This window comes from Thalassophryne amazonica, chromosome 3 (assembly GCF_902500255.1).
Source record: "Thalassophryne amazonica chromosome 3, fThaAma1.1, whole genome shotgun sequence".
Classification (NCBI taxonomy): domain Eukaryota; kingdom Metazoa; phylum Chordata; class Actinopteri; order Batrachoidiformes; family Batrachoididae; genus Thalassophryne; species Thalassophryne amazonica.
Genome location: NC_047105.1, coordinates 116,051,463 through 116,075,150, shown reverse-complemented (window position 1 = coordinate 116,075,150; position 23,688 = coordinate 116,051,463). Strand labels below are relative to the sequence as shown.

Genomic DNA, 23,688 nt, shown 5'->3' with positions numbered 1-23,688 from the left:
GTGTTTTTCCTGTGCCGCCGCACCGCGTCGGCTGCGTCCCGACACGCGGAACCGTCTGCACGTCTTTCATTAAAAAAATCTCCTTTAACAGTGGAATATCCAGATAAAATGCTGAAACCGACTTCTTCTGAAACTTCTCTGTTCTCTCACGACGTCCTGGATCAATAGAGCCTGAAATGTGGAGGTTTTCAGCTTGAAACAGGCTGACGGCGGCTGAGAGCGCTGCACGACGTCTCGCTCTGTGGGAAGTCCTTAAAGCGACAGAATCACCTCAAAATCTCTCATCAGCCGTTAAAATTTTCACTGAAAACCAGCTTAATTTTTCGAACCGTGTCCACTTCGATGTGTCTCACAGGTTTAGAAAAAATTTTGATCAAACAAAGCGCCAGTCTCTCAGCAACTTCTCAGGCAAAGGAATTCCGACGAGGGGCTGGACGACTCCTCCCACAAGGAGTGCTCACAGGCGAATGACGTCACCGACAGGCGTGGAAAAACTCACGCATGCGCACGAGGGTTCAAGCATGTCTGACGTAAAAACATATGAATGAAATCCATATAGTTTTTGAAAAAAATAAAAAGGACCTATACTTTATTGACAGCCCTCCTATAGCATAATCATTATAGAACTCTCTCTCTCTCTCTCTCTCACACACACACTTTGGAGACACAAAAGCTTTTTTCCGCTTGTGTGCTTTTGCTTCCGTTTTGTACTGTGATCAAGGTGAAATGACAGTGAAAGTGTGTGTTTAGGTGTGTGTTCATGGTGTTTAGGTGTACAGTATTTGTTCATTGGGGGTTCGGTATGGACGGGTGGGTGTGTGTGTTTGGGGGTGGATTCGTCAGGCCAATAGCGGGCTGGTCCAGAGGAAAAATGCCAGGGCCGAAATTTGTTCCCAGTCCGACCCTGCTTGGTAACCTCAACTGTAGCGCGTGTGTTAAACAGTAAAACACCTGGTAAACTGTAACAGACTTGACAAACTGTAATACATATGTAGGTCAACTGTAATACACCTGGCAAACCGCACTGTAACACACCTGTTGGTAAACTATCTGAAAAAGCAGAGCTTGCAAATAAAAGGTGTATAATATGACCCCTTTAATTCTGACCATAAGCTTAATTACCTCATTAAAAGTATCGTCAAGACGAACAAGTTTTGTAGTATGACCATTTTAGACATGACTTGGTGGCTCTTTGGTTTTGATGACGAATGTTATTTAGGTTTTCTTCCTTTACGAAGATGTCTGGCTGTAGTGGCGGTGCCGGCTATGACTTGATGTGAGAACAGGAAAGGGTTAACGTTCAGGCGCGTAAATACTGTTGAATGTTCGTAAGGGCTTGTACACAAACCGAAACACAAATGAACAAATTATACCGAATCCATAAAGCACCAGCCGTGCTGCCACAAACAAAAGAACGCGAAACATGTCAAAAAAACTGCAATAAACTGGTCTAAGAGGAACAGGAGGGAAAAGCTGATAAAAGGGATTCGGCGGAGATCATTACAGCTTATAGACGGCGGGGAAAGTGACAAGCACCGGCTCCGTCTAATCACTGCTCATCAAAAAATAGCTGTACCGCAAAAAAAAAAAAAAAAAAGTGTTGGCAAACCGTCCGCGAGGGTTTTGACAATGATCTTATTTCCACGTTAAACATGGTTCAGCGTGGGCTATTGTCAGCCATATAGCCTCTTTGGAGCTGCGCGGAGCCGAACACGAACTCGGGTCGTGATTTTAGCCGTAAAAACAGCCGGTTTAAGTGACACAAACAGCTAAAGAATGGCGATATTTAGCGACGGTACGGTTTTTGCACCGCCGTTCGTGAAGCGGGAAGGCGAAGCAGCAGCGATCGAGCGCCGAGGCTTCCCCGCTGCTGCTGCCGCCCGCTCGGCTCGGCCAGTCCGCGGCTCTGCGGAGACACGGAGTTCGCTTTAAGTGCGGTTAATAGTCGAAGCCCGCACCGAAACCCGCTCCACAAACCGCTGTAATGTTCGTAACGGCGGAATGTGTTTGGACTTATTGGCGATAAAATGTCACAAGCCCGGCCGTCTATATTTAACTCCGCCTTCTTCTTGTGCTCCGAGCGGCCTCTCTTCAGATGCAGACGGGCGACTGAGAGCCACAAAGCTGTCAAACGCAGCCACAATCTCGCCATTTTTGTTTGGTTCCCGGCGATGCAGACGGTCGCTTAAAAAAAAAAGGCTCACGGTGTGTAAATCGGGCCTTACCTGCCGTGGAACCAGTCCTTGCAGGCATCGCACTCGATCATAAACTGGGTCACGTCGTACGGTAATCTGCAGATGCAATATACTGGTACAGTCGCCATGTTCAATTCACAACTACGTCGGGATAGACCGGGGGGGCTGCAGGAGGAACAACGTCCTGCAAACAATATGATCCAATATGATGTTCCCCGGGAAAAAAAAAAGCCAGGGGCCGTCCCGCCGGACACATGTGAGGCTACAGGCACGTCTCCATCAGCGCACGGCCGCCCGATCCCCGGCAGCCTGCTCCGTGCACATGCATCATCATCATCATCGTTAATATTATTGTTGTTGTTGTTGTTGTAGTGACTGTGTGCATGTCCCCCCCCCCCCCCCCATGGTGACTGCACGGACACTTTGAATGCCACCAGGCGACGTGGAGCTCGATCTCAAACAAATAAATACTGACATTTAAAGAGCAGCTTGACCAGCCGAGCTCACACCGGATGAATGAGTGAGTGAGTGAGTGAACCCTGCATCGGCTTCACCGCTAAAATAAAGACCGCTCGTGTAATGACGCTGCGGGAATAATATCAAAAGTATATTTCTAGATTTTTTTTGAAGAGCACGTAGATTCTGCCAAATGCACCGAGTGAATCAATATATTCAGTTCAGCGAATACGTTTGTGCCCTCTTGAGCTTTTACAAATTAGATTTTTTTGAAATCTTGACATTAAAATTTCGAAAATTATTTCCCTTATACTCTCAGTAAAAACCATTCTCAGCAACATGATGTAAATTAAATTAAAATATCCAAGCCAAAGCAACATACAGCGCTTAAGATACAGTAATCATCACTTTTACAGCCAGTTCAGTTTTGCATAAATTAACAATCAATCATACATTAATTCACCATTAAGAAATACAAACTATGCTATTGTGCAGTAAATCTGTCTCTGAGTGCCTGTGCACGAAGTGAGGGAAGCCACCAAGACGGGAAATCGGACAGACTGTGCAGAATGGAACTTTTCTCTGTGGTGGAGTGACAGCATTTTAGAAATTTTAATATAAACTCACAGGAAAAACCATTCTCGACAACATGATGTAAATTAAATTAAAAATGTTCAAGCCAAAACAACAGCGCTTAAGTTACAGCAAATTATCACTTTTACAGCCAGTTCAGGGTTGCATAAATTAACAATCACTCATAAATTAATTAATCATTAAGAAGTACAAACAGTATGATACTGTGGAGTAAATCTGTCTACAAGTGAGTGCCTGTGCAAGAAGTAAATGAGTGAGGGAAGCTACCAAGACAAGGGAAATCACCATTGGAGAGACTGTGCAAAATGGCACTTTTCTCTGTGGTGGAGTGACAGAATTTTAGAAATTTTAATATAAACTCACAGGAAAAACCATTCTCGATAACATGATGTAAATTAAATGAAAATATCCAAGCCTAAATAACAGCGCTTAAGTTACAGTAAATCATCACTTTTACAGCCAGTTCAGGGTGCATAAATGAACATTCATTCATAAATTAATTAATCATTAAGAAGTACAAACAGTATTCTATTGTGCGGTAAATCTGTCTCTGAGTGCCTGTGCAAGAAGCAAATGAGTGAGGGAAGCCACCAAGACAAGGGAAATCACTATTGAAGAGACTGCACAGAATGGAACTTTTCTCTGTGGTGAAGTGACAGAATTTTAGAAATTTTAATATAAACTCACAGGAAAAACCATTCTCGATAACATGATGCAAATTAAATGAAAATATCCAAGCCAAAACAACAGCGCTTAAGTTACAGTAAATCATCACTTTTACATCCAGTTCAGGGTTGCATAAATTAACAATCATAAATTAATTAATCATTAAGAAGTACAAACAGTATGCTATTGTGCGGTAAATCTGTCTCTGAGTGCCTGTGCAAGAAGCAAATGAGTGAGGGAAGCTTTTCTCTGTGGTGGAGTGACAATTTTAGACATTTTAATATAAACTCACAAGAAAAACGATTCTCTACAAGATGATGTAAATTAACTAAAAACATCAAACCCAAAACAACAGTGTGCATCAGTATGTGACGCCATTACAGTAAGTCATCACTTTTACAGCCAACTCAGTAATGCATACATGAGCATGTCACTGAGTATGTCATGGACCGCTTAAATGAAACATTAAGAAATGGAAACAGTATGTAAATCTGTCTCTAACAGGCAGTTCTCAAAAACTGAGTGACTGTGCGAGGAGATGAGTGAGGGAAGCCACCAAGAGAAGGGAAGTCACCATTGGAGAGACTGTGCAGAGTGGAATTGTGTCTGCAGTGGAGTGGCACAGAGAAGGATATTCTTCAAAAGAAGCAAAATTTCAGCTACGGTTTCCCGGAAAGCACATAGGAGACTCAAGCATAGAGTTGACCTTTGTTGTGTGAAAATCTTTCTGTTCTACCCCACCATGAAGATGTGACTAATGGTGCAACAGACAAAAGATGAACGATTGAATTCTTCCAGTCACAGTAACTTAAACCTTGAGTTGGTGGCTTGCCATTGACATTATTAAAACATTAAATGTGTGAATGGTTGAGGTGATGAAATGTTTTCACTGCACTGTAATATCATATTGTTCAGTTTATTTACACTGCACCAAAGAACAACCAAAGGACTTTTAAGGACTTTTCACAGTGCGAGACGTCGTGCAGCGCTCTCAGGCAGCGTCATCAGCCTGTTCAAGCTGAAAACCTCCACATTTCAGGCTCTATTGATCCAGGACGTCGTGAGAGAACAGATAAGTTTCAGAAGAAGTCGGTTTCAGCATTTTATCCGGATATTCCACTGTTAAAGGAGATTTTTTTAATGAAAGACGTGCGGACGGATCCGCGCGTCGGGACGCAGCCGACGCGGTGCAGCGGCACAGGAAAAACACCTCCGTGTTGATAACCATTTGTAAAATCCAGGCGGCTTTTGATGGCTTTCAGTGGAGTGAGTATATGAGAAATTGTTTATCAGCTGGAGATGTTCCAACTTGTCCTCAAGGCTTCCAACAGAGGTGTTTTTCCTGTGGCGGAGCGTCGCGGCGGCTGCGAGCCGACGCTGCAATCCGCCTGCACGTCTTTCATTAAAAAAATCTCCTTTAACAGTGGAATATCCGGATAAAATGCTGAAACCGACTTCTTCTGAAACTTCTCTGTTCTCTCACGACGTCCTGGATCAATAAAGCCTGAAATGTGGAGGTTTTAAGCTTGAAACAGGCTGATGACGCTGCCTGAGAGCGCTGCACGACGTCTCGCACCGTGAAAAGTCCTTAAAGCGACAGAGTCACCTCAAAATCTCTCATCAGCTGTTAAAATTTTCACTGAAGACCAGCTTAATTTTTCAAACCATGTCCACTTCGATGTGTCTCACAGGTTTAGAAAAAATTTTGATCAAACAAAGCGCCAGTCTCTCAGCAACTTCTCAGACAAAGGAATTCCGACGAGGGGCTGGACGACTCCTCCCACAAGGAGTGCTCACAGGCGAATGACGTCACCGACAGGCGTGGAAAAACTCACGCATGCGCACGAGGGTTCAAGCATGTCTGACGTAAAAACATATGAATGAAATCCATAGTTTTTGAAAAAAATAAAAAGGACCTATACTTTACGGACAGCCCTCGTATATCAATCAAAAGTGCCTCAGTCACTCTCATTTTTGTTGTGGATTTACCTACACAACAAAAATTGGATGGAGGTTCCAATTTTATGCCTGTTTATCTTCCAGTTGTCAGTCGGAAAACAAGTGTCAAAAAGCAATGGCAAATTGTGCATCGCAGAGATAACCAATGTTCTGTGAAAATTATCTGAAAAATAATTTAGAAACGGAAAAAAAAAAACCCAACAAAAAAAAAAAAACAAACCTTACACCACCACCGCTACAAAAAACCTGATTCAAGTGCATGAACTAAATCTACAACCCAAATTCCAATGAAGTTGGGATGTTGTGTGAAATGTAAATAAAAACAGAAAATGATGTGCAAATCCTATTCAACCTATATTCAATTGAATACACCACAAAGACAAGATATTTAATGTTCAAACTGATAGACTTTGTTTCTGTGCAAATATTTGCTCATTTTGAAATGGATGCCTGCAACACGTTTTAAAAAAGCTGGGACAGTGGTATGTTTACCACTGTGTTACATCACCTTTCCTCAACACTCAATAAGCATTTGGGAACTGAGGACACTAATTGTTGAAGCTTTGTAGGTGGAATTCTTTCCCATTCTTGCTTGATGTACGACTTCAGTTGTTCAACAGTCCGGGGTCTCCATTGTCGTATTTTGCACTTCATAATGTGCCACACATTTTCAATGGACGACAGGTCTGGACTGCAGGCAGGCCAGTCTAGTACCCGCACTCTTTTACTACAAAACCACACTGTTGTGACAAGTGCAGAATGTGGCTTGGCATTGTGTTGCTGAAATAAACAGGGACGTCCCTGAAAAAGATGTTGCTTGGAGCAGCATGTGTTGCTCAAAAACCTGGATGCAACTTTCAGCATTGATGGTGCCATCACAGCTGTGCAAGTTGCCCATGCCATGGGCACTAACACACCCCCATACCATCACAGATGCTGGCTTTTGAACTTTACACTGGTAACAATCTGGGTGGTCTTTTTCCTCTTTTGTCCAGAGGACATGATGTCCATGATTTCCAAAAATATTTTGAAATGTGGAGTCATCAGACCACAGCACACTTTTCCACTTTGCATCTGTCCATTTCAAATGAGCTCAGGCCCAGAGAAGGCGGCGGCGTTTCTGGATGTTATCGATGTATGGCTTTTACTTTGCATGGTAGAGTTTTAACTTGCACTTGTAGATGTAGCGACAAACTGTGTTAACTGACAATGGTTTTCTGAAGTGTACCTGAGCCCACGCGGTAAGATCCTTTACACAATGTTGTCGTTTTTTAATGCAGTGCCACCTGAGGGATTGAACGTCACGGGCATTCAATGTTGGTTTTCGGCCTTGCCGCATACATGTAGAAAGTTCTCCAGATTCTCTGGATTTTCTGATATTATGGACTGTAGATGATGGAATCCCTAAATTCCTTGCAATTGAACGTTGAGAAACATTGTTCTTAAACTGCTGGACTATTTTTTCATGCAGCTGTTCACAAAGTGGTGATCCTCGCCCCATCTTTGCTTGTGAACGGCTGAGCCTTTTGGGGATACTCAATCATGAGTGTCCACAGTTCCCAAACACTTATTGTTGTTAGAAGGAAAGGTGACGTAACACAGTGGTAAACATACCACTGTGTTACGTCACAGTGGTAAACATACCACTGTTACGTCACAGTGGTATGAATTGGGGTTGTACTTCTAGTAGGACTTTGACCATAAAATTTTTTTCCAAGATAAAAATGTGTAATTGGAAAACTAGTGTCAGAGGAGGTTTGCGCTAGTTTGTACTAGTTTGGTAATGGAATTACAATCTGAGCAAATTATTTTTTTTGGTTTTATGGGATCCGTCAGTGTAATTAATTAGCGTGGAATAGCTCACAAACATCCTGGCATGAGCATTTGTGTGAACACATGCAGGACGTATGGTTCCGTGATGTGCGATAAATAAACATCAAACAACTCTCCTAAAAGAATAAAGCTTTATTAAGCATTGTAGCTAAGTTGAATTGCCTTCAGATACATCACGCCACAATCCATCAGCAGTCAGTCAAACCCGACAGCGGCTCGTTCTTTTCCATCTGAGAGTCAGGAAGAAACTCGGACCAGCTTCCAGAGAAGGTAACTTATTTAGCTCTTGCAGGGGAAATACACCATTTTTTATGACCACTAATAACAGATGAAAAGCTTCATGAGAATTAAGTGGAAAAGTTATTTAATGATCCTGTTTAGAAGTAGTGCGAGTGCAAAAAAATGTCAGGAGTGTAAATATCAAAAACGATTACTGGCTGATTATGAAAATCTTAATTGGAAGGTCAAGCACATTGGTTGGTGACTGATTAAAGCCTTTTGATTTGTTTTTCCTCGTACACTTTTGAGTTATGCAGAAAACAGAGAGAACAACAATTATAATATGAATACACTATTTCAAGGTGGCTATTTAACGCAGAAGAGGTCAATATCACAAAAACTCAAGGTCAGAACAAATCTGTCGCGAACAGTTAACAGCTCTCATGGGCTGGTACCGAGTTCAGCAAGTTCTGTGTAAGGATGGAAGGACAACATGCATAATAACTACACACCTGTTAAACTGCCAACCATGCAGGAGGTTTTTGCTGAAGCAGTCATATTACAATTAATACCTTTGATTCAAGAAACCCCACAAATGTCAGAAACCTAAACAAGACTTTTTTTTATTATTATTATTGTTATTTTAGAGCTGTTTCTTGAAATATTACAGCTAAATGAAGTTGTATGGAGCACAGCTGAACTAAGGGACAGTTGCTTAAACAAACTGAAGGTGAAACTCCACTGTGCTTTTAAACTCTTATAGGTTTGGTTTCCATCGAGAAATAACTAGAACAACACAAATTACCTTACAGTGACAAACACACTTGTTGGAAGAGTATCAACCTATAAGAAACAAAATGATGCCAAATTCAAGCTTCTTGAAGCATCAGGATTCTTACGAAAGCAAAATACCATTCACAAACTACTGAAATCATAAAGAAATCTTGGTGACCAGGAGGCGTGTTCCAAAGTTGTACTCAAACTAGCATTATGTCATACAGCACGTCACTTTTATTCACCGAGAGGGATCTGAATTTCATCTTTTTTCTCTGAGTAAAAATATACTTTACTGTAGGCTTTCCAACTTTCCAGATATTCCTAAACCCTGTTCTGTCTTTTTTGTCCTCCACCCTCTCTAGAAAAATAGACTACTCTTCTTTTTTAAAGACAGCAACCTCAAGACCTTCATCTCTATGGCAGCCGCCGTCTACATTTAGTGCATTTATGCAAGGATTAGTATTGCACATCTTGGAGTCACTGCTAAAGGCACTTTCAGATTGGATGAGAGCCCTGCATTCCCCCTTATCTCTGTCCAGGTGGTCTGACTCTCTGTCCTCCATGCCGTTGTCAGTTGCTGAGCTGTTGCACAGTACAGGTGAGGACTTCTTCTCGTCTGCCTTGGCCTTCTTTCTCTCCTTCACTCCATCATATCCAGTTGTGGGCACAGGCTTAGTCTGACAGAAAGCACAGACAACAATCACTCTCGTGTCTGACAGATTGCTATGTCGTAAAATCCTAAAAAAACAAACAAAAAAAAAAACAACTCAAAACAGGCTAGACTGGAGAGCGATTTAGAGGCTAAACAGTGGTTAAAATAATTGTTATAATAATAATAATAATAATAATAATAAAGCACACAGCTTTAAATAACACCTACTTAGAGGCCGGATAGTTCACACTCATCCACTGCAATATAGCCAGATTCATAAGTATTTTGACTTTATATATATGTCAAGGTAGAAACTGCGATCTGGTAGAACTGACGACCTGGAAATCCCTGCAGTAGAAGTTGATGCTTCCCTTAATTTTGGAGAGAATTTATCCTCAATTAAATTGTGACAATCCAGCAAATCTCCTGGCCCTGGTGGATTCTCACTGATTTTTGCAAGAAGTTTAATTTAAAATTAGCCCAGTTACTCTTGTCAGTTTTTGAGGAGTCACAGTGTAATCTCACGACAGTGTTGGCACAGGCCTCCATTTTATTACTGCTCAAGGAAGAAAAAGACCCACCTTCTTGTGCTTCCCATAGACCTACAGTAGTGTTCAGAATAATAGTAGTGCTATGATTAAAAAGATTAATCCAGGTTTTGAGTATATTTCTTATTGTTACATGGGAAACAAGGTACCAGTAGATTCAGTAGATTCTCACAAATCCAACAAGACCAAACATTCATGATATGCACACTCTTAAGGCTATGAAATTAGGCTATTAGTAAAAAAAAAGTAGAAAAGGGGGTGTTCACAATAATAGTAGTGTGGCATTCAGTCAGTGAGTTCGTCAATTTTGTGGAACAGGTGTGAATCAGGTGTCCCCTATTTAAGGATGAAGCCAGCACCTGTTGAACATGCTTTTGTCTTTGAAAGCCTGAGAAAAATGGGACGTTCAAGACATTGTTCAGAAGAACAGCGTAGTTTGATTAAAACGTTGATTGGAGAGGGGAAAACTTATACACAGGTGCAAAGAATTATAGGCTGTTCATCTACAATGATCTCCAATGCTTTAAAATGGCCATAAAATAACCAGAGACGCGTGGAAGAAAAACAGAAAACAACCATCAAAATGGATAGAAGAAAAACCAGAATGGCAAAGGCTCACCCATTGATCAGCTCCAGGATGATCAAAGACAGTCTGGAGTTACCTGTAGGTGCTGTGACAGTTAGAAGACGCCTGTGTGAAGCTAATTTATTTGCAAGAATCCCCCGCAAAGTCCCTCTGTTAAATAAAAGACGTGCAGAAGAGGTTACAATTTGCCAAAGAACACATCAACTGGCCTAAAGAGAAATGGAGGAATATTTTGTGGACTGATGAGAGTAAAATTGTTCTTTTTGGGTCCAAGGGCCGCAGACAGTTTGTGAGATGACCCCCAAACTCTGAATTCAAGCCACAGTTCACAGTGAAGACATTGAAGCATGCTGGTGCAAGCATCATGATATGGGCATGTTTCTCCTACTATGGTGTTGGGCCTATATATCGCATACCAGGTATCATGGATCAGTTTGGATATGTCAAAATACTTGAAGAGGTCATGTTGCCTTATGCTGAAGAGGACATGCCCTTGAAATGGGTGTTTCAACAAGACAATGACCCCAAGCACACTAGTAAACGAGCAAAATCTTGGTTCCAAACCAACAAAATTAATGCCTCGCAGATGTGAAGAAATCATGAAAAACTGTGGTTATACAACTAAATACTAGTTTAGTGATTCACAGGATTGCTAAAAAAACAGTTTGAACATAATAGTTTTGAGTTTGTAGCATCAACAGCAGATGTTACTATTATTGTGAACACCCCCTTTTCTACCTTTTTTTTTTTTACTAATAGCCCAATTTCATAGCCTTAAGAGTGTGCATATCATGAATGTTTGGTCTTGTTGGATTTGTGAGAATCTACTGAATCTACTGGTACCTTGTTTCCCATGTAACAATAAGAAATATACTCAAAACCTGGATTAATCTTTTTAGTCACATAGCACTACTATTATTCTGAACACTACTGTATTAGCCTCCTTATTGTGGATGTGAAAATTCTGGCCAACTGTTAGCGTCCCGTATAGACAAAATCCTCTCTTCTATTATATGAAATAAACAGAATGGTTTTATCAAAGAAAGGCATTCTTTTTTTAATATACGAGGGCTGTCAATAAAGTATAGGTCCTTTTTATTTTTTTCAAAAACTATATGGATTTCATTCATATGTTTTTACATCAGACATGCTTGAACCCTCGTGCACATGCGTGAGTTTTTCCACGCCTGTCGGTGACGTCATTCGCCTGTGAGCACTCCTTGTGGGAGGAGTCGTCCAGCCCCTCGTCGGAATTCCTTTGTCTGAGAAGTTGCTGAGAGACTGGCGCGTTGTTTGATCAAAATTTTTTCTAAACCTGTGAGACACATCGAAGTGGACACGGTTCGAAAAATTAAGCTGGTTTTCAGTGAAAATTTTAACGGCTGATGAGAGATTTTGAGGTGATACTGTCGCTTTAAGGACTTCCCACGGTGCGAGACGTCGCTCAGCGCTCTCAGCCGCCGTCGTCAGCCTGTTCAAGCTGAAAACCTCCACATTTCAGGCTCTATTGATCCAGGACGTCGTGAGAGAACAGAGAAGTTTCAGAAGAAGTCGGTTTCAGCATTTTATCCGGATATTCCACTGTTAAAGGAGATTTTTTTAATGAAAGACGTGCGGACGGGTCCGCGCGTCGGGACGCAGGAAAAACACCTCCGTGTTGATAACCATTTGTAAAATCCAGGCGGCTTTTGATGCCTTTCAGTGGAGTGAGTATATGAGAAATTGTTTAACAGCAGGACATGTTCCAACTTGTCCTTAAGGCTTCCAACAGAGGTGTTTTTCCTGTGGCGGAGCGTCGCGGCGGCTGCGAGCTGACGCGCGGACCCATCCGCACGTCTTTCATTAAAAAAAATCTCCTTTAACAGTGGAATATCCGGATAAAATGCTGAAACCGACTTCTTCTGAAACTTCTCTGTTCTCTCACGACGTCCTGGATCAATAGAGCCTGAAATGTGGAGGTTTTCAGCTTGAACAGGCTGACGACGGCGGCTGAGAGTGCTGAGCGGCGTCTCACACCGTGGGAAGTCCTTAAAGCGACAGTATCACCTCAAAATCTCTCATCAGCCGTTAAAATTTTCACTGAAAACCAGCTTAATTTTTCGAACCGTGTCCACTTCGATGTGTCTCACAGGTTTAGAAAAAATTTTGATCAAACAAAGCGCCAGTCTCTCAACAACTTCTCAGACAAAGGAATTCCGACGAGGGGCTGGACGACTCCTCCCACAAGGAGTGCTCACAGGCGAATGACGTCACTGACAGGCGTGGAAAAACTCACGCATGCGCACGAGGGTTCAAGCATGTCTGACGTAAAAACATATGAATGAAATCCATATAGTTTTTGAAAAAAATAAAAAGGACCTATACTTTATTGACAGACCTCGTACATACACGTTTCAATATACTGTACTCCAAACACCATAATAACCTCCCTGAAGTGATAATTTCATTGGATGACGAAAAAGCATTTAAAAAAGTGGAATGGGAGTACCTTTTCACCGTCCTGAAGATATTTAGTTTCGGTGATACATTTATTTCATGGATTCATCTCTTGTATCCCCCCCCCCCCCCCCCCCCCCCCCCCCCCGCCCGCCAGAGTCTCTGTGTACTATAATGTAAATTCCAAGTATTTTACTGTCATGTGGTACACGTCAAGGTTGTCCCCCCTCCCTCCCCCTTGTACTTTTTGTGCTTTAGCAATAGAGCCACTATCAGTAAGTCTCAGAACTTCTTCCTTGTACCAAGGTGTGACTCGTGGGTGTTTAGAACATAGGGTTGCTATGTATGCAGACAATTTACTTTTATATGTCACAAATCCAACTAGCAATTATGCCTCTTTTTCTGGATATAGGCTTAACATACAAAAAAGTGAATGCTTGCCTATAAATGTATGTGCACAGCGACTCAGACAAACTGATCTTTCCTTTCCATCTGTCTCATTCTGGTTTTAATTTGTTTGGGAGCGACTGTAACTGGTTCTCATCAATTTCTGCGGCCTGCAAATGTTACTCTTTTATTGTCCAGTATAAGGTCAGCTTTCAAGATGGGCTAATTTACCAATGTCTTTTTAGATATAGGGTATAGGGTAGAAATAGAGTATCAATTTCAACTTCACTTCAAATGTGTTTCTGATTCTGCTCTTGGCCCTTTATGTAATAATCACCTCTTTCCTCCATCCTTCTTAGACGCTGCATTTCATCTATGGGGTAAGAAGGGCATGAAATGATTCTGTGACATTTTTAAGGATAATAACTTTCTTAATTTTACCGATATGTCTTCCATATATGGCTTGCCCTCATCCCATTTATTTCTTTTCTTCCAAATTAGACAGTTATTTTTACAGTGTTCCCCTCTCAGCCCCCTAACCATCCTTGGGAGGACCTCTTTGAACTTATTTGTGCCCCAATAAGAATGCTCTTACATTGCAGATATATAATGGTGTTCTCTCAATGCACATCATCCAGTCAATAAAACTATCTGTAATTGGGAACAAGAGTTGGGTCTGGAATTCAGGAAGGTTTCTGGGATAAAGCAGTTAACAGAATTCGTACGTCATCATGTTGTGCCATACTTTCCCTAATTCAGTTTAAAGTAGTACACAGGCTGCATTTGTCAAAGTCCAATTATCCAAAATTTATCCCAATGTCTCTGATCTGTGAGACAGATGTAACTCCTCTCCCTATGATTTAAGTCATATGTTTTTTTCTTTGCCCCAAACTTCAGCCATACTGGATTTCATATTTTGATGTTATCTCTCATGTTCTTTGTGTCAGATTGGAGCCTTCTCCACTGATCAATATTTTTGGAGTTTCTAGAGTCCCCACTGTGTCCCTTAACTCGCAGGCAGATGTAATTGCATTTACCTCATTGCTAGCAGACGTAGAATATTATTATCCTGGAAAGCTACATGACCCCCGCCCATTTCTTTATGGTTGACAGATGTCAGTTTGTTTTCTTTTTAACTTGAAAAAAATCAAGTTTAGACTCAGAGGGAGGGCAACCTTGTATTGATTATCCTGTATCATTGAAAACTTTTGGACCTGATTAAGCTGACTGTCATGGGTGTGTTTTGTGTGTGTGTGTTTTTGTATTATTATTGTTTCATGGGGACTGTGGTTAGTATGTTAGGATTGAATGTTCGAGCTCCAACGTGTCTGATTTTGCTTTAGCTGTCTTTGTACTTTTGAAGAAAATGTGCTGGTGTTTTGTTTCTTGTTTAAAAAAAAGCTACATGTTTAAAAAAAAAAAAATAACCCTCACATACTCATACCAAATCCCACATCAGTGTGGGATGTGCACAAATATTAGGTCAAAGTAAATCTTATATTTTGCTCATATTCACTCTGAATTACCCGTAGATCTCACTCATCAAAACAAGAAAGCAAAATACAAAAAAGCCCCCTTTTTAGATATTAGCTTGACTACAAATAGTAAGTATTCAGTGATTCAGTATCTTATTCCACTTCAAAAATGATGGACTTACCAGGTATGCTACCTGGTTCCTGAAGACCCGAGCATGGTACCTGCCTCCTGGTCCAAATGTCCTTATGACAGGCGTGGAAATCACACCTCTCGGACGACTACAGAACACAGAATGAATTTGAAATTACTCACCAAACAGTCAAGTAAGTACATACAGTCCTGTTCAGAATTATTGGCACCTGTGACTTTTTTAGTGCAGGATTTAAAATATCATCAAAAATGCAAAAGAACCAGTTTTATACAGTCAGAACTACAACTTCAGATTTTTTAAAAAGTTGACAGTTATGAGTCAAGTTGAATTCGACTAACCACTGATGACATCATTATTTAAACCATGGGAGAAGAGAATGCGACGTTGCCACAACCCGTATCCGCAAAAAAAGAAAAAGAAAAAAGATGCATATCTCTGACAGAAAAGGCAACAGGTTGCATGTCAGAAGCAACAACACTTGTGTGTTACAAGTTTCAGATCTGAGCAAAAGAAAACCAAAGATCAAAATGTTGGAATAAGAGAAAATTACTAAAAAAAACAATCTGCTGTGGGTGCAAAACACATTTTTCACAAGGAAACAAAACACAAAAGAACAGTTAGAATTCCACCATCAGTCTGTCATAATGTCTGCAGTCCAGCCATGTAGAAATCCACGCTCAAACACGTTTGGGTTTGGTTTTTTCTTCCCTTGTGTACGTTTGGGGACAGTGTAATGTGACAGTGAGAGACAAAAGCTGCCTTCTTTACTGTCTGAAAATACCCACATTAATGTACTTGCTGAAAGTGTACAACAAATGATCAAGCACATCCTGGCGGTAGTGGCGTGCCATGTTCTGACGGATCGTCTTGTGTGACGCCGATTTAATTTTTTTCCTTGCTGTCATAGCACATGTTAGCCTCTAACCAGCAGCACATCTGCCCTACTGAATACTGTGAGGCCCAACTGTGCACATGCATGGAGTAACAGAAGTGGAAGCCACTGACACTTGGTACTGGAGGTCTCACTGACTGTTACTGGGTTCAGTCAGGCAGAACGTTTGGAAATGCTTGAGATTCCAATCAATGACAGCAGTGGATACTGCAAATGCTTGTGGATCTTCTGCCTGCATCCTGGGAGTCTCCCTGTGATTATGGCTCTTAGTACGACAACGCGAGTGCCACAATCATGTAATCAATGACTAAACAACGTCAAGCCTCAAGTGTCATTTCATAGCAGTATGGTCAAGTGGTCGACTTACTGAATAATCTATGCAATCCCCAAGCAGAATCTATATTAAAAAAAAAAAACTGTCACGTTTTTCTCTGATCATGATTTACTCAGCATCTATACACACATCAGACTCAGACTGAACCTAATGGCTGAATCCACCTACCACAGTGCAACAGTAATTAGGACACACTTCATGACACAACAGATCTTGGTGTGTTGGGGCAGTTGGTTCATCTTCCACACACACTCTGACAATGACTCTGGGGTGCATGTTGTGTGTACAACATGCACCCCAGAGTCATTTCATTGTGGTTATCATTAGGTTGTCATTAATACAACAACAAAACAAAAACCCAAAATAAACATAACTGCATGATAGATGTGCGTTTCCTTGTGTGTTGGTTGGATCTGGACACAGACTATGTGGTCCCACAGTTTTCACATGGTTACAAGCACAGTGATACATGCACGGGCCCATTTCATCATCAGATTCATGGTGGAACAATGTAGCTTCATTATCGTTCCTCTAAAATCATATATATATATATATATATATATATATATATATATACACAACAAAAATATAAACGCAACACTTTTGGTTTTGCTCCCATTTTGTATGAGATGAACTCAAAGATCTAAAACTTTTTCCACATACACAATATCACCATTTCCCTCAAATATTGTTCACAAACCAGTCTAAATCTGTGATAGTGAGCACTTCTCCTTTGCTGAGATAATCCATCCCACCTCACAGGTGTGCCATATCAAGATGCTGATTAGACACCATGATTAGTGCACAGGTGTGCCTTAGACTGTCCACAATAAAAGGCCACTCTGAAATGTGCAGTTTCATCACACAGCACAATGCCACAGATGTCGCAAGATTTGAGGGAGCGTGCAATTGGCATGCTGACAGCAGGAATGTCAACCAGAGCTGTTGCTCGTGTATTGAATGTTCATTTCTCTACCATAAGCCGTCTCCAAAGGCATTTCAATTTGGCAGTACATCCAACCAGCCTCACAACCGCAGACCATGTGTAACCACACCAGCCCAGGACCTCCACATCCAGCATGTTCACCTCCAAGATCGTCTGAGACCAGCCACTCGGACAGCTGCTGAAACAATCGGTTTGCATAACCAAAGAATTTCTGCACAAACTGTCAGAAACCGTCTCAGGGAAGCTCATCTGCATGCTCGTCGTCCTCATCGGGGTCTCGACCTGACTCCAGTTCGTCATTGTAACCGACTTGAGTGGGCAGATGCTCACATTCGCTGGCGTTTGGCACGTTGGAGAGGTGTTCTCTTCACGGATGAATCCCGGTTCACACTGTTCAGGGCAGATGGCAGACAGCGTGTGTGGTGTCGTGTGGGTGAGCGGTTTTCTGTTGTCAATGTTGTGGATCGAGTGGCCCATGGTGGCGGTGGGGTTATGGTATGGGCAGGCGTCTGTTATGGATGAAGAACACAGGTGCATTTTATTGATGGCATTTTGAATGCACAGAGATACCGTGACAAGATCCTGAGGCCCATTGTTGTGCCATACATCCAAGAACATCACCTCATGTTGCAGCAGGATAATGCACGGCCCCATGTTGCAAGGATCTGTACACAATTCTTGGAAGCTGAAAATGTCCCAGTTCGTGCATGGCCGGCATACTCACCGGACATGTCACCCATTGAGCATGTTTGGGATGCTCTGGACCGGCGTATACGACAGCGTGTACCAGTTCTTGCCAATATCCAGCAACTTCGCACAGCCATTGAAGAGGAGTGGACCAACATTCCACAGGCCACAATTGACAACCTGATCAACTCTATGCGAAAGAGATGTGTTGCACTGCATGAGGCAAATGGTGGTCACATCAGATACTGACTGGTATCCCCCCCCAATAAAACAAAACTGCACCTTTCAGAGTGGCCTTTTATTGTGGGCAGTCTAAGGCACACCTGTGCACTAATCATGGTGTCTAATCAGCATCTTGGTATGGCACACCTGTGAGGTGGGATGGATTATCTCAGCAAAGGAGAAGTGCTCACTATCACAGATTTAGACTGGTTTGTGAACAATATTTGAGGGAAATGGTGATATTGTGTATGTGGAAAAAGTTTTAGATCATTGTGTTCATCTCATACAAAATGTGAGCAAAACCAAAAGTGTTGCGTTTATATTTTTGTTGAGTGTACATATATATAGAGGAATGATCGGCTTTAGATTAGCGCTCAGGCACTTTTGTCTGTTGTTGCAACAAGAAAAAAGAAAGATCTGATTCTAATTCGAATAATTCGATTACAAAAATGTTGAGGCAAATTCTTTGCCTTGAGGCTTTGTTTAAAGCTGTAGTACATATAACAGGCCTGTATGTGGCGCTGTAACGCTGCCACAAAAAAAAAAAAACAGAGAACCCCCACAGAGCATGCGCAGAACTAAGGTAAGCACTAATCAATGTAGCAGGTGACGCTACAAGTTTACAAAACCACACGCTGAGTAAAATAAAGCCTTTTAAGGGTCCGCGCGGATCATCTTAAACGGTCGTATCACGCATTTAAAGTGATGCAGTGTGTCTGTATATATTTTTTTTAAAATACGGTTTGCTCCACTGGCTGTTCTCCACCTCTGCAAATGAAGTGAAAGGACCCGCACTTTAAATGACTCATGTTTAACTATTACAAAAAACAAACAAACAAACAAACAAACAAACAAAAAAAAAACTCTTGTGAAAACGCTGCACTCGACAGCCGTTTTTCAAAGGAATTTGACTTCAGCTTGAGCTGCTCTCTGTACGGCATGTATAAATATACACTAAACACTGAATAAATCACAGTAATAAAAAGTGCAAATGAAATGTACAATAAGAGAGAGAGAAAAAAAGAATGTCCTGTCTGCAGACTGAAGATTTCACAGACCACCTGGGCTTACGGTTCGGCAAAGCTCCAAAACTCTTAATGTGAAATAATAAATAATTACGTGGGAAAACAGAGAAAGCAGGAACATCCTAAACTTAAAAATCTGCATGATGGCACAGCAACATTGTGCCATTGCTTAGGGAGAGCCCTGCCATGACTGATATTGTTTAAAAACAAAAAAGTACTTTTAATCCAATTACTCGATGAATCGATAAAATAATTGGTAGAATACTCGATTCCAAAAATATTCGATAGCTGCAGCTCAACAAATTTTGAGTCCACAGTGAAACAGGCAATGTCAAATGTCAAACACCTAGATTAGAATAAAAAGAGTTTCTTACCTTCCTGGCAGAAATAGTGGGGTTTTGGATCTTAACACCTGGGCTTAACACTGACATGGAAACACACTCGTGACTCTATCATCGCTAAACACAGCACGCTGCACCATGCAATGTAAATAAATACACGGCTAAATTTTCATGATGTCGTTGTCCTAAGACCCTGACATAAAATTTCCAACTTTGCACAAAATAATGCTCATGCACACTCTGGAGTTGACCGTGGGATTAAAGAACGTGAATGCTTACATGCATTTAAGTAAAATCCACACAGACTACAACACAGTTGGTTGCAATATCCTCACTGAGCAAAAACAATTCTCAGTTCATACATTAGGTCTACAGGCCCGCGGTCACCCAGAACCACTGCAATTATCACCAGCAGCCTTGAACTTCCAATACATTCGTTCGCAATTCTCCATAAGAACACTTTCACATGCACATATTTTTTGGTGGCCAATCATAATGCTGCACTGAACTTACTACTGTGCGAAAAATAAGATCATCTTCTTCAACTTACATCTCTTGGATACTTTATTCTCATTCACATAGCGTTCTGTATAAAGTCTACCATGGTGGTGAAGGATGGTTTTCAAGAATAGCGCACTAATCAATACGGATTCACACATCGCTTTTTGCCCTCTTTGTTAATGGCAGCATATGCTTCTTGACATCACAAGGCCAGGTGTGACTCCGCCCTCTAGCTTCACTATATTCAACTCGATGATGCACGCTCACACACGGGAGAGCAGCCTGCGTGGGTGACACACACACACACACACACACACACACACACACACATACACTCATGGTTCCCTGCAAACTCTTCATCCAGTTGTTGCATTTATGATACAGGCTTATCACACTGTATAGTTATTTTCTTCCTTGCAGGCTCTGAACTCCGCCTCTTCTTCTTCCATGTTCACTCAGTTTTTAGAACTGACTACTCCAGACAGATTTATCACACAGCCCCGAACTGTATGACCATTTCTGACCATTTCATTTCTGTTAACATTGATTGATGTTAACAACCAAACTTTCAGTGACTTTTGAAGTGGATATGACACCTAAAAAATTAGGTAAAACTGATATAAATATCAAAAATATACATACAGTATAGTAAGTTGAAAGTGGTTTTAATCAGTATCACTGAGAAAGTTTGTACAGCTTCTCAAAAGTGTGTTTCTTGGAAAGCGCGCTGGCGGTCACGTGATGCCGTGACATCACAGCGAGTCCCGTCTTTGTCTGTTCGATTGACAACAGGAACAGATGGACCTCAGCATGGACAGTGATGAGATCGAGAACTTTTCTGACTCCTCTTCAAGTGAGGATTATTTCTGTGAGGAAATCGAGACTGACTCGGATCCTGAGGATGTCGCAGCAGTGATTAAACCCTACAGATTGGAGCCAAACATACAAACATTCAAACCAGGAGCATTCTGGCAGCAAAAATAATGCAGACGGTGCTTATGGCGGAGCCGAAGCAGAGGCAAGAGACGTGCCAATTCCGATGGATTTTGAAAGGCTGCAGAATACAGAATGGTAAGGGAGGCTTTGATTTTTGTTGCTGCTGTTTATAACACTATAATTGTAGCATTTTCGATTCTCGCGTCTGTTTACTGCCTGTTATTTTTCTGGAGCCGCGATAGGAAGCTCCTACTTGCGGACCACGTTTCGTTTTCGAGTGCCAGTCATTGCATTCATCCGTATTTAGTTACATTATTTTCACGAAAGAATAGGAAATAAATGGCAAAAGTTTCGAAAAAGATCACAGAAAACAACAGTGACCATGCCGCCGCCGTGTTTACTACGTATTGCACTGATATTTTTACAAGTTCCTTGACCATTTCAAGATTATTGTGAACATATTATTTGGGGTTGACATGTTAGGTGTTCCTGTGAGCGGTGCGAGAACATGGAGACGGTAGAGGCAAGTGTCTGCTGTCGGGAGCAAATGCGTGTGTGCGAGCGGAGGGAGCAGCAGCCTGACATTTCGTGCATCGCACAACACTTGAAAAGACTAAAACCTTTCACCCTTGTGTTTGTGCAATATGCTGCAACACACTGGTCAGGCATATCGACAAACAAGTCCCTGAGAGCTATGTTTAATCAAAGTTTCTGCCGCTAAAAAAAAGTGTAAACAACGGCCACCAAGCGTGCAAGCTGATACGGTCTACACGTAGTGAGGTATTTCAGGTTTGGTGCTTAGCGGGAAGCTGGTCACGGGACGTGCAGATTTTTCAGTGGCGGGACGTTCAAATGTTTTATGTAACGGGAGAACCACGTTCATTTTCCCAAAACGCTTAGGCTGACCGAATTATATAACCTTTGTTACATGTAATAAGACTGTGTTGTCTTTAAGTGTCATATCCACTTTAAATGTTCAAATCTCCATCTCTTGAACTGTCCCAAGAAAAGTGGCTGTGAAAGTGATGATTTACTATAAATTCAAAGTGTGCCAGTAACTGTGTCACATTTTGTCCCTGTATTTTTTTTTTTTTTTTTTTGATTTTCACGAATGAAGGCCTTTTGTCATTGTTGTTCAGTATCTTTTCTACAATGTGATAAATATTCTAAAACCACAAAGATGTTTTATTTGCATTTATTTCTCAATGAATTTTGAATTCTGCACTTAAAATTCAGGGGTGCTAAAAATTCTGAACAGGAGTGTTTTACTGTCTTTGTGCACTTACCCTCTAGTTGGGCCGCCAACAGAGACCACCTGCAAAGGGAACCCTCCTCTTCCTCGGGAACGTCGAGTACCGCCCCACTGACCCACCACCGTGCCAGCGATCTCCAGCTTCCCTCCCTGTGACGAAATGCCTTCAAGGCCTTATTGGAAAAAACAAAAGATAGTCTCAATTAGTATTCGTTCATGATTTTGGTTTGTGCGTGGTGAATGAGTGAGTAAGAAGCCACGAGCATATAAAACAATTACATAGCATAATTTAACATTTATTCTAATTACATAAATCATTTAAAAGAAAATAGTCATTTACAGATTTTGACTGAAATGATGCAACTAAGTTTTCAATCCAGGTATTGTCTTTCAAAGAAATCTAGAAATTAAAACAGTTGATACAGTGCAGCAGATAACTGAAACAATCCTTCAAATGGTGATGCAAACACCAAATTCGGCACAAATACATCACTATTTTGGGAAAAAAAAACAAAAAAAACAGAGTAGCCACTTGAATTTTCAATAGGCGGCCAGGGAGGGATCAACTGAAGAATTACACAGGGGTCAAAATTTTAAAATGCTCCAATCATACTGAAAACTATACCACATTATTTGTCTGAACCTAAAGATTCCAAAAAGGTATAGTTTCAATTATCTACGAGTAAATGTTATGGAGTTATGGGGTAATAACAGCAAGAATGGTGACAAAGGTCATTTTCAGTTTGTACAGGGGTCAAAAGTTGAAGTTACTCCAATTTTGGCAAAAAGTGGTGAAAATTATTGGTTGAGCTAATAGGATTAATAAATGGAATAGTTTCGACTGTGATGAGTGTTTGGTCTCTAAAATAAAGGTCAAACAATGTCGACGTCCAGTGGATTCTATGACATGTGACATATGTTACCCCTTAACATGATAACTAAAGCTGGGCTTACACTGTGCAAGTTTTGGCCCTTTTTCAGCCAACTTTTCACTTGTGCAAGAATTTTTTGGATTGTGCCGAGTTTCATCTTAATCGTGCGTCCTGCATCGTGTAGTATACATGGAGTAACGAGCTGCGTTTAACCTCCCACGACCACCTCCCGATCTGCAATCGTATGGTCGGATGAAAATCAAACCTGTTTGATATTCTGGTCGGCCCTCGTGAGGATATCCAAGCGTCTACCAACTGATTTACCCCAACCTCTCGCACTGCCATGTGCAAACACCGGAGAGAGCATAAACAGTGATCATCTCTTTGGGAGAGCAGCTTCTGTTTCTTTTTCCCCCTTATTCTTCAACTCATGTAAAGTCTTGTATGGCTTTTTTTTAATTTGATGTCTCCCATCAAGAGTTTTTGTAAAAATAAGAAACGTAAATAAAGTTTGAAAAAAGAAAAAAAAGTCAGTGTGCTTTTTGAACGTACAATGTGAGTAGTCAGATCGCATCAGAGCATCGGGTCGTATAGTGTGAGAACATAAATTGTGCGTTCTGAACTTTTACACCTTGCAGTTTTGTCGTACAGTTTGAGCTGGAGCCGAGTACAACGATCGAAAATATCGTACAGTGTCTGCCCAGCATAAGGATGACACATGGTGCAAACTATTCCTTTCCTAAAG

At 41.3% G+C, this 23,688-nt stretch overlaps 2 protein-coding genes across 2 annotated transcripts in view; both read right to left on the bottom strand.

Annotated features, from left to right (window-relative positions):
* Window positions 1–2,530, bottom strand: part of phf2 (PHD finger protein 2) — a 170,324-nt gene extending 167,794 nt beyond the window's left edge. The window contains 1 exon segment of the mRNA XM_034167362.1: window positions 2,226–2,530. Coding sequence (XP_034023253.1) covers window positions 2,226–2,323 — 98 coding nt within the window. The 5' untranslated portion in view covers window positions 2,324–2,530.
* A 5,285-nt stretch (window positions 2,531–7,815) lies between these two features.
* LOC117507484 (constitutive coactivator of PPAR-gamma-like protein 1 homolog) overlaps window positions 7,816–23,688 on the bottom strand; it is a 75,106-nt gene continuing 59,233 nt past the window's right edge. The window contains exons 15-17 of the mRNA XM_034167360.1: window positions 22,106–22,244; window positions 14,966–15,062; window positions 7,816–9,376 (exon numbers count right to left, since the gene is read on the bottom strand). Coding sequence (XP_034023251.1) covers window positions 9,071–9,376; window positions 14,966–15,062; window positions 22,106–22,244 — 542 coding nt within the window. The 3' untranslated portion in view covers window positions 7,816–9,070. The remainder of the gene's footprint in view (window positions 9,377–14,965; window positions 15,063–22,105; window positions 22,245–23,688) is intronic.